This window comes from Hippoglossus hippoglossus, chromosome 12, assembly GCF_009819705.1.
Source record: "Hippoglossus hippoglossus isolate fHipHip1 chromosome 12, fHipHip1.pri, whole genome shotgun sequence".
NCBI lineage: Eukaryota > Metazoa > Chordata > Actinopteri > Pleuronectiformes > Pleuronectidae > Hippoglossus > Hippoglossus hippoglossus.
Genome location: NC_047162.1, coordinates 6,682,506 through 6,694,353, shown reverse-complemented (window position 1 = coordinate 6,694,353; position 11,848 = coordinate 6,682,506). Strand labels below are relative to the sequence as shown.

Genomic DNA, 11,848 nt, shown 5'->3' with positions numbered 1-11,848 from the left:
TGTCAGTCTTACAAAAAAAGACCAAAACTTCAGACCAACACTAGTATTTAAAAAGTGCTTTTCTTTTTCGATAAACAAAATGATAAATCCAAAGACTGCGCTATAAAACTTCAGTACAAAGCTATAAAAAGAACATCAAACCAAATAAAAGTGCATGTTTAATTGATTATTATTTCTTAACAGCATCCAAGGGAAGGCATGTTTTTAATCACGACATTGAGTCATTACCATTTAAATAGTTACATCAAATTATTTTATTTTGTTGTTCATTGTCTTTAAAATTTATCAGACGTTTACTTCATATCTCACTTTTTCTCAAATAATTTGTGTCGTGCTGGAAACAGCTCTAATAAAACTTTTATTAGTTTTTTCACTTCCCATGGATCTTCACTGTCTGCACTTGTCACCCCTGCACTAAATCCTCCTTTTTACAAGATTCCTCTAGTGTCTTCAGCAGCATCGTTTCTTTCCGGCTCCAGTCTTTGGTGCTGTATAGTGAGTGAGCTCATCGTATCTCAGAGTGTATTGTGAAAACTATACAAACGATGGCCACTAACCGAGCAATACATACCATCATGCATTGCCCTCGTGGTGTTGACAGGAAGAAAAATGGCGGAGAGACGAGAAGAGAGAAGGCAGCACGTCACCGCTGAGTGATTTCAGAGTATGTCCCTAATATTTCTGATAGCGTAGTTTGTTTTTCTGATAAGTACGAGACACATCTGTGAGTTGTGGCGATAAAATATGTATTATGAGCAGAGCGGTTTATCACAGCACAAACTGAGGCAAACAAGTTAATTTCTACATTTAAACATGGTCATTCAACATGCTTTTCACCTACAGGTAGTCATACTAAAGAGTAAAATAAATGTTTAAAATGGATTACGGGGCTTTCCACTGGCTGACGTTGTTACGTCATAATCCTGCGACAATTACTGTAATTACCGTCGAAAGAGAAAATGCAACAAGTAGCGTCCGAAAGTGTGTTTTTTCTTCTGCTGATGAACTCACTATATAGAGGGTAGTGAATGAGTGGGTCATTCTGACACAGCTCAGATGTGAGTTTCAAAATAAAACAGGAAATGAGACAACAAACTTGAGGGGGTGACTAAAAAGGTAACTTAACTTAAGTCAAGGAACAAACAACGAGACACAAATCCCCAAAAAACAAAAGCCCAAACACAAGTAGATACTGAGTGCATGACATGAATCAAAAGTTCAAACACTAAAAGTCTCTAATAAGGTCACAACCGAGCAGAGTCACGACAAGCAGCCATTGGCACTTTCTTCCTCTCAGGTTGTGGCGCCCGATGACCTTTTTCTTCTTCTCCCATCAAATTAGCTTTCTGCTTTATAATGGATATACTTGTAATATCAGGGTATCACATGACACAGTGGTAGGGCATTGCTCATTGTTTAGCAGTTTCACTCCTGCCACACACTCTTCTAATTTGAATGATGATGTTTTGCATTGTGGATTCTTGGCTTTGCTTGTGTCGCCTGCCGTAGAAGTTGAGAAAGGCTGGCAACAAACGCACCGGCCAATCAAATGAATAAATACTCAAATATGTGAGTAATTTGTGAAAGAGCCACATCAGAGATTTGGTTATTCTTCTAGTATTTTGCTACATTTAGGTTTTTACACCCTTGGGTGTTTGCAATTACTCTCGTGTCTCAGCAGTTAAATGTTGCAGCTCAACTTATCATCGTGCCAAAGCCACATCAAGTGTAAATCAGAAGGCGCGTCCTAGTTGGTCATTTTGTTTGGGGCATAGTAAGGTAGCTGCTGCCCTGAGGTGAAAACCATGACCCAACCCAGACTGGCATCATGGAGCAGATGTGAGAGTATTTTCTAAATAAAAAAAATGTGCATAATGAATAACACAATGAAAAGAAGGCTGTATAACTAATCATAACCATGTATAGGCACAATTTCAAGTAAGGCTTCCACTCTGAGATAAAACAATTCTCATTTGTACAATGACAGTGTAACTGGACGCTTCGACTGTTCCTCTTGTTTATATGAAGAGATCTCGCTCTAATACGGTTTGGATGCAGGATAAAAGCCACAGTTCATGTTCGGTGCATAATTATCTTCTAAAGATGAGCTGAAAGCTGATATAAGGCAGTCTGAGGCAAATCAAGTTGGTATCTATCAATTATGGTCATTTTTGTAAATTCCTTTGTTTTCTCTTAATGCAACGCCACCGCAACTGCAGGAGGAAATTCTGTCCGGGCATTTTAGGACTAAAAATACTAGATCTTTGGAGGAATTTGCAGTTAATTTGTCTAACTCAGACTGCGGTCGCCTCATATTTGATTCAGCTGAACTCTAGAACCCATTTTTATAACGAACAAAGAATGCAAAGTTTGTCCCCATCTCGTAAATCACATTGAGTGCATGTGTCTGCAACCAGTTTTTACCAAGGAACATTTAGATCAACTGAAAACTGTGTGCACATATGTGTGTATTGCTTTAGGCCACACAAAATAAGTTTTCACACACACGTAGCGAAAACAATTATGACAATGGTATCAAGAAAGAGTTCCTGTAAAGGGAAGGTGTTACATTAGAGGAAGTTGCAATTTAATAGAACATCTCCTGACGACATAAAGCAGATGTCTCAGCAGATTAAACCTTTCACTTCCTTTTCTCGTGTGGAAAAACAAACAGTAAAAGAAAACTTGGTGACCCCACGAGTTAAATCTTGAATCAATATATGTGGTGATTGTATTTTCCTCCACTGAGGACATGTAAATTATTAAATGTAACTGAATTATTAAACTGAAGAGATTTGCATGAAACTTGGGTGAATGATGGATCATGAAAGAACCCATAAAGATTTGATGTGGATCCAGACATGAGGATCCAGTATTTTCTCTTTCTTTTTGTTTTTTTGAAAGCTTCACAGATTTCCCAGGCAATAATTCAGGAATCTTGATGAAAACAATCCGGCATGTTTAAGGGACTGACATATGTGTGCAACACTCGTGCAGCTTGATTGTATTTAAGGCGACGGTTGGCTCTTGGCGGAAGCATACGCTCCACTGAGTGTCTCTTTGCCCTTTCGATTAATCTGAATTGCAGATAATGACATCTAATAAGAGCAGCGCACATTCCTACTGAGGTTCAGGTGCAGGGGACTGGCACTGCTGATTCTCGGAAACCTCATAACACAAGGTCGCTCTGTGGAGAATCTGATGCTTGGGAGGAAAAAGCTGTCAGCTGTGTGTATTCACAGCTACAGAGATGATTACTCTGATAACAATACAGATACGATTCAGACATGTTTTTTGCCGTAAAGGAAATAGAGTCGGAACAGGTGGTCCGGAGGAAAATGACGAAAATGATGTTTTGATGAGAGTTGTGTTCACAACTGTGGCTCTGGCTCTGCACAGGCATTGTGTTATCTTTTAAGCTGAGTGTGGTTTTTACATCCGCAGATGCACTTTTGAGTGCGTTGTGCGGCGAAGGATTTCGTAACAAGTCAAACATGAGAACACAACCCACTCAGGGTGTGTGTTACTTTGCAGAAGTCTCTGTGCATGAAAATAAAAGGGTCCAAGAAAACCCCTGTTTGTGTCGACGTAAATTTGACTGCAAAGATGACGTGCCTCCAGATTTGGACAGGACGCGTCTTCTGGCTCACACCAGCCACCTGTTGCTGCGCACACATGATCCCACAGATCACTCCACCTCTTGTAATGGTGTACTAACACTAACATCCTGCTCTAAAACATCATGTTTACAGGCCACAGACGACATAATTCATTCGTTAGTCACCCTCTGTTTGATTCAGTGTCGACTTCCTTGTTGACTTGTGTCCAAACAAACATTTACATATTTATCGGCTGCAGATGTTTTGGCCGACCACAATCCAATTACCAAGTAAAACAGAATGAGGACCAACATAAATAAATAAATAAACGTAATGTCAGACATGCATTGAAGGCGCATGAGGATACGATGTTTATCCTTTAAAGTTGTGCTTGTAGAATAATTTCAACAAAAGGTATTTGGTTTTTACAAAGTGTGGTTTTATACTCTGCAACTTCACAGAGTCTCGAGACGACTCTGCAGAAGATGTACAAGCTGGAAACGGAGACGTGCTGTGCCCACAAGTTATACATATAGATGATGCATTTGCGTGTTCTCATGTTTCTGTCCTTGAGCTAAGAGTGGTTAAGCTAAAAGAAGTGATAATGTACTAGTCACGTTTATCTGTGGTGATCTGCTTTGATGCTCTCAGAGCTACACTCAGTGCGTCACTGTCATGTCCTCAGCATCACACCTGACACTATCACGACCTTTCGATCTGATCTCTGTTTTAGATGATGAGCTGTGATGTGCAGCTTCAGGTGTCTTTCTTTGTACTGTATACATGGACTAACATGCATTGGTAGTATAAGTACTCAGATCTTAAATGCAGCAATGATGCAAAGAAAAAAACGAGTACAAGTGGAGTTCCTTGATTTAAAAAGTCACTTTAGTAATGCCCACACGTATTAACATGAAAGTTTCAAACACAAAAACTGCCCCTTTTGATGATGTAGTGGTAACTGTAGTTTATTGATGGCTAAATCTACTTGATTACTTGAGTGCTCCCACTTTGTATTTCTTGATTCTAGTAATATTTGTACATATAAACTTTATAATGAGCTTAAAAAATATGACCTGTTGTAGATTAAACTATCCAACAAAATATACAGTACCCCAAAATTGACCTCCACTGACATAATAAACATAACATCATAAAATGTTACCAGTCAAGTGATTTTGAATTATTCCATCAAATGATTGGAGGTCTACTGGAAGATGAAAAACAAATGTTTTGTTCTATTTTACACTTTAATGTAATGAAATTATTTAACTCTACTCAACTTCTTGTCTCCATAGGCTGCACAACAACCTCGAAAATATAATAATGATATGTTAATGTCTCAGTTAATTAGAATCCCATAATATAAAATGACAGAACAGCTGTGACCTGGAGAAGCTGCATGAATACTTTCACTTTTAATACATGTATATCTAGTTAATAACTTGCTTTAACTTCAAACAAAACTTTGAACATAAGCTTGACTTGTTTTACCCTGGGATATAGTTGTTTTTTTTTACATTTAATGCAACTATAAGGTACCTAAATGAGTATTTTCAACTTCTATTGGACTAAACCTCAGAGACAAATATTTGACCTTTTACTCCACCATATTCATCTGACAGCAGTCGTTGTTATACTTTGCAGATTTTGCTGACTTTTCTTTTAAATGCATTTTACTGGTCTTTGAATGAATCACTATACCATCTAATTTTTGCTGCTGACTGGGCGGATGCATCAATGTGCTGGCAGCCTTTTACACCAGTAACAGCAGAAGTGGAGCTTTGGCCAGTTCAGTCTTTAACCATGCTTAAGAAACTCTTGCTTTCTGAAAACAAGTGAAATAATCTGTGTGACTTGGTGCACTGTATTAGAATGAAGAAACTGAAATATAAATTAAAACAGGCTGGATTATTCACTTTCTGAGAAAAGAAAGGGTTTGCACTCGATTAATGACTAAAATGACTTGAGAATAGGGAGATTTCTTTCAGGGAATAAAATGCATTATAATTAAAAAATGTTTTGAAAGAAATACCTTTATTGCTACACACCTGTTAAATAAAATGAAATGCAATTAAAAAAAGTAAATTCATTTTTTTTGATGTAGAGGAATATGAGATAATGAAATACCCAAGTTAAGAAGTGGAAAAATTGTAATTAGGTTGAGTACAGTTCTGGAATAAAAGTGGTTTGTTACTCTCATCCCTCACATTTTAAAAGAAGGTTTATTACCAAGGATTCGTCAGACATCTGTTGGTGTTGATGATCGTTATATGGCTGTTCTCTGACATGATGATGACGTTGCTGATAAATTCTGAGCTGAGACAAGGTGTGAGAAATGCAGTGATGATAAGGAACTGAAACTGGGACTGTGACCTCCAACACTAGCTGCTGTGTGTGTGTGTGTGTGTGTGTGTGTGTGTGTGTGTGTGTGTGTGTGTGTGTGTGTGTGTGTGTGTGTGTGTGTGGTGCTCGGCGGCGCCAACAACTCACTGGCTGCACGACGTGCAGAGGAGGAGCTGCAGCCAGAGGCCCGAGAGGAAACTTCCCTGTCAGTTGAGAGTGTGACAGCAGCGTGAGGTGCAGCTCGTGGTCTCGGAGCATCGTTTGCAAACAAATAAAACCCCACCAGAGTAAATATCTCCCGTGGACTCTCCTCGTGTTCACCAACTTTTTTTGCGGAGTTTGGGATTTCACCTCTGCGTCTAAAAGAGACACTTGGACACAATGGATGTGTTTGTAATTGGAGAACTTTGGAGATTATTGGAAAGTGTCACTGCCTCGGACGCGAGAGGAGAGTCACGGCTCAGTGTGAGACAGTGAGAGACCTTCCCCTGCAGGCATGGACACCACCACGGCACCGCCACAGCACAGATTTCAGCCGCCCACCATCCCAGCGATCATGTTCATTTTCGGGGTGGTGGGGAACGTCATCGCCATCGTGGTTCTGCGGATATCCCGCAAGGAGCAAAAGGAGACGACTTTCTACACGCTCGTGTGCGGCCTGGCGGTGACGGACCTCCTGGGCACCCTGCTGGCCAGCCCGGTCACCATCGCCACCTACATGAAGGGCACCTGGCCCGGGGGCGAGCCGCTGTGCCAGTACTCCGGCTTCATCCTGCTCTTCTTCTTCTTGGTGCAGCTCAGCATTGTGTTCGCGATGTCAGTGGAGAGATACCTGGCGATCAACCACGCGTATTTCTACAACGAGTACGTGAACCAGAGACTCGCCGCGCTGACTCTTTTGGCCGTTTACATCTCCAACCTCGTGTTCTGCGCGCTGCCCAGCCTGGGGCTCGGCAAGGTGGCGCTCCAGAAGCCGGGGACGTGGTGCTTCATCGACTGGCAGAACAACCAAACCACGGTGGCCGCTTTTAATCTCATGTACGCAGGTGTGAACTCGGTCATCGTGCTGGCCACCGTCATATGCAACGTGATGGTGTGCGGGGCGCTCATCCTGATGCACAAGCGGTTCATCCGCCGCACGTCCCTGGGCACGGACCAGCGGCGCATCGCGGAGCTCCGGCGCCGACGCAGTTTCGGACGACTGGCTGGTGCAGAGATCCAGATGGTGATCCTGCTCATAGCCACCTCCGCTGTGGTTCTCATCTGCTCGATACCTTTAGTCGTGAGTATTTGGAAAAAATGCACCAGCCACATTTTACGCATGGCTCTGTGCGTAATAGTTTGTTTTACGCACATATCTGTGAGGCATAAAATGCACTAGAAGGAAACAAAATTAAACGATATTGAACAAATAGGGATTTAAATAAATTAGATTGCGTGTCCTAACAGCCAAGAGGACGTTTCACATCTAGAATTTAACAACAACATACACTGTGGCATGAGGCTGATAATGATATGCAAGCTGAACTTTGTGTTCCAGGTTCAGATCTTTGCGGTTAGATGACACATTTCTCGGAGGCATGGACGAGATCGTTCACGTTCCCTCATCGTTTCAGCTGCTTACAGAAACAGCGATCACGTAGTTTCGATCTTGACACAGTAGGAAACGACTCGGTCTGCAACCGATTAGTTCATAAAGCGCTCGTGTGTTGTTTGCAAACAGTTTCCAAAAAGACAGTTTGCGCTCTCGCCTCCATGCACAGACCTCAGTGCTCAGCGCAGAGGATCGGTGGAGACTTGAGATTCCTCTGCCACGCAGTGCAGACGCACAAGCAGGAATTCCTGCATCTTTGGGACGACGCCAGTAATAGATAGGATGAGTTAAAACCCTTGTCAGAGAGGACTGTAACTCTGCAGGATGCAATCTCAATTTTGCTCATGCTTCATATTCACTTCAAATTAACTTTGGGATATTTTTTTGAGCAAAACAATGACTCCTCCATTTGAAAAGGCCCATCTTACTGTCAGATGCAGAGGGGAGTGATTACAGCCAGCACATAGCCAACCCCACTTTTAATTGACTAAGTCTTTTGTGCCTCTTGATTGGTGAAGAGATGTTTATGAGACTATGGGGAAACCCAATGGCCAAAGGCTCTGGCATGATGAATGACAGTGAGAACTGTTGCTTTCATTGGCCTCTCGCCACCTCGACACTGCCATGGTTGCACAGAAGTTACATTCAGCCAAATGTCTATTTAGATATGACTTATTCATGCCAACCTTTCTGGAATATGTAAACTAAACAATTATTTTACCCTTGAACATGAAATGTAAGCAAGTTTGGGCTTGCGCACAATTTTTTTTCCTCTGATTTTGAAATGTTGCTCCATGTTCCTTTGTGCGACATCCAAACATTTGTGGATGCTCATTAATCTAAATTTATCTAACACTGTTTCCCCCCCCCCCTCTTCTATGCTGTCAGTTGAGGATCTTTGTGAACCAGCTGTACAGAGACCAGAAAGAGCAGCCGCTTGGACTGAATAAAGGCCAAGACCTGCTGGCCATCCGCATGGCCTCTGTCAACCCCATCTTAGACCCTTGGATCTACATCCTGCTCAGAAAGACAGTGGTCCTCAAGCTAATGGAGAAAATTAAGTGCCTGTTCTGCAAAATGGGCGGACGGGGGCGAAGGGACGGCCGGCAGTTCCGCTGCACCAATGGCCCCCTCTCCTCCTCCATCATCTCCCGGGACTCGCCGTCTCTGTGTTCGCACGAGCTGCGGGAAATGGTGAGCACCTCCCAGACTTTCCTGTACCTGCCTGAGGGGAACACCGAGAGGCCCGGGTCGTTTCAAGCGGGGCCACAGGCCGGCTCCAGCGCACCAGCGGTGCAGACACTGACATTACCGGGCCCCCAGGAGGTTGAGGGGCCACAGAGGGAGCTTTCACCGAGTGATTTACAGGACACAGCACCGGGCGGGCCACTGAAAGAGGTGCCAGTGTGCCCCAAGGACCCGGCTCTACACGTGACCTTCACAGATGAGACTGCAAACACACAGGAGAAATGCATATAGTGGTCAGCATTAGCTCAACAAACATTCACCACTGTAATAGGACTGTCTCGGGACAGAAGATACGGACTAACAAGAGCACTGCAAAGACAGGATTGTAAAGGAAAAGCCTCTGAAGACTGAATAATCATCCATCGATCTGTAGATATCGACTGCTGATGAAATGACAGAGATGTGTAACTTACCTAAACACCCATTATCAATGTATTACTCCTCGGTCGTAGCTCACCACAAACACCACATAACTACATACACGTCAGCACGGTCTGAACAGCTATATCAACACACCCATAGAGAACAACATGACATCGTAGAGGAGCTCTTCTGTTGCACTTTTGAATTCTGAATCCACTGCGAGGGCTGTACGTAATTTCAGTTTCGTAGCATTCTGACAACCTGCACAGTGACTGTAAAGAATTCATGCTAAAATGTGATGATGTTTATTTATTCAGAGTATGAAATGATACTTGTATTGTCTTCTCTGTGAGAAGGTCCAGATAGTTTGGAGTCACTTTAAATTGGTACAAGATGGACATGTTCAAATTTTTTTTTTCCTTTTTCTTTTCTGTAGGAACATTTGCAAAAAATTGGGTCATACTGGTTGACAGAGCAGCTCAAACATCAAAGCTCGACTCGTACCAGCCCTTGTGTTTCGAAACAAAAAGGCAGCTATACTGTGGATTTTTTCACAGCTCAGATACTGGAGGACGTTACGAGGCCTCCCACAGTAACGTGTTAATATTAAATTGTTTTTTTTTACTTCAATCACCATTTACACTTTGAGGATTATTTCAACGTAATCTCATTTACCCTTAATGTGACGTACAATGCCTCTCATCTAATCAGTTTATACTGCGGCGTTATTGAGAACAGGAGACACTGAGCTTCCTCATTGGTTTTTCTTTTTCTTAAAATGTATTAAAGGTTTCACACAAAACTGATGCTATTGTTGCCATAACATAAATATCAAAACGTTTTTCAGATTTCAATGTTAAACTTTTTTATTTTCCTACATCAAATTCAACATGGCATGTTAATTGTCTTCTGAACAAACTAATGTTGTACCAAACTCAAATAAATTGAAATTTCAGTTGCTAAATATTCATATAAATCAAAGAATCTCTGTCACTAATTTACATAATTAGCCTAAAAGGTTGAATATAACAGTGAAGTGTGTTTTGCAAACTGCTGGTTTATGATATTAAGCTAAATATGTATGGTGAATATGTGATGTGCTGCGGGACATATGTGTAGAGCTGCAATGCTCAATCGGTTAATCAATAAGGAGATTGGACAGGAAAAGAATCTGCAACTACTCTGATATTTGATTGAACATTTACAAAAGTCTTTTTTGAAGCAGTCATGCTAAAATTTCATTTTCTGCTTTTATAACCATAAGCCATCTTTAGGTCTTTGAATGTTGGTTGGACAAAACCCAGGAATTTGAAGAAAACAGCGATGCATGTTTCTCGCTAATTTAGACAAAAGGTTAATTGATTAAATCTAATATTTAATCAAGTAAATAGTTTTGATGTTTATGAATAATGCAAGGCATCCTTCATTAATGTGCTACATGCAGTACATCTGCACCTTTGATTAGTAAATCAATGTTTAGGCCTCGACCAGCGACCGCCTCTTTGAATCTTTGCTGAAAAAGGAATATTAATCTTTCGTCAATAGAATGAAAATGTATTCAATACTGCTCATGTCAGTATCATCTTTATGAATCAAAGCAACTAAACATACTGGAGATTAATGTGCAAAGAAATGCTGCAAAGCTTTTCATGACAACACTAATTAATAGAATTTACTGTTTAATTCATTTCTATGTACAAATAGGTCTAGAGATAGCATGAAATCCAAACCTGTCTGAATACTGTTCTTGAGCCAGCATGTTCCTGTCAGTGACGTGTATCTGACCAGAAAATATAGGTCAGACTCCATTTCATTCCACAGCAGCGCTGATGGCTAAAACATTTCTGACCAACAGATGCCATGTCACTGCTCACCTGCGCACAGACACTGTCTTCGCCCCTTTCCCAGGTCCCATGTGGCCGCTGTCCAGAGCCTTCCCAGAGCAGTAAAAGCTCCCGCCAATAACAATAAGCCACAAAGGAGAGCTGTGACCTCAGTCTCAGAAATCTGTTAAAACTCTAGAGTCTCTCGGGAGGCAGGAAATAATGATTGACAAAACAGTGGTGATGGGAATTAAACGGAGGGCAAGAAAGAAAACCAACTCTTCCTGGAAACTTGTCCCCTCTTTCCTCACCTCCTCGCCTCTCGCCAGAAAAACACAACAGAATATCAGACTGGCTGCTCTAGAAATTCAAACGTCTGTAGTGAGAAGCATGTGAAAACAAAAAGCTTGTGAAAAGAATTGAAGGTGCCACTTATATAAACATGGCACTGAAAGCCAGAGTTGAAGCTGAGGCCTCATGGCACTGCAACAAGGATATTATTGATATTAAATTGTCAGGATCAAGGTTAATTTTAGGGTGGAGGTGCATTCGGATAAAATGTCATTAAAACCCCCCCATTCTGCACCAATGTTCATGGAACCTATACTAACAGTTCAATATATTTCAGTAAAAAATAGATTGGCACTGATTATTTCTCATCAAGATCCATGAATTATTCTCTGAGGAATGTTAAAAAATGAAATTTGAAAGAAAGTGAAAAGACAAATGTTGTATTCCTGGATCCGGATCTGTAACTAAATTGAAAGCATTCTTTCTTGGGTCATGCTCCAACCCTCCACAAACTGTCATGGAAGTTGAGTAGTTTTTTGCGTAATCCTGCTAACAAACAAATGCAGACGAAAAACAGACCTCGG

General features: G+C 41.4%; 1 protein-coding gene across 1 annotated transcript; it reads left to right on the top strand.

Moving 5' to 3' along the window:
- Positions 1 to 5,903: 5,903 nt before the first annotated feature.
- ptger4b (prostaglandin E receptor 4 (subtype EP4) b) lies at positions 5,904 to 10,126 on the top strand. The gene is made up of 2 exons (XM_034602981.1): positions 5,904 to 7,227; positions 8,428 to 10,126. The coding sequence occupies exons 1-2, from the start codon at positions 6,442 to 6,444 to the stop codon at positions 9,016 to 9,018; spliced, it is 1,377 nt and encodes a 458-aa protein (XP_034458872.1). The 5' UTR covers positions 5,904 to 6,441; the 3' UTR covers positions 9,019 to 10,126.
- Positions 10,127 to 11,848: the final 1,722 nt, after the last annotated feature.

Excerpts from the sequence above, each read along its gene's own strand:
- ptger4b (XM_034602981.1), top strand. The coding sequence starts at position 6,442 with ATGGACACCACCACGGCACCGCCACAGCACAGATTTCAGCCGCCCACC. Across the intron at positions 7,228-8,427 it reads TCTGCTCGATACCTTTAGTC|TTGAGGATCTTTGTGAACCA; the intron begins GTGAGTATTTGG and ends CTATGCTGTCAG.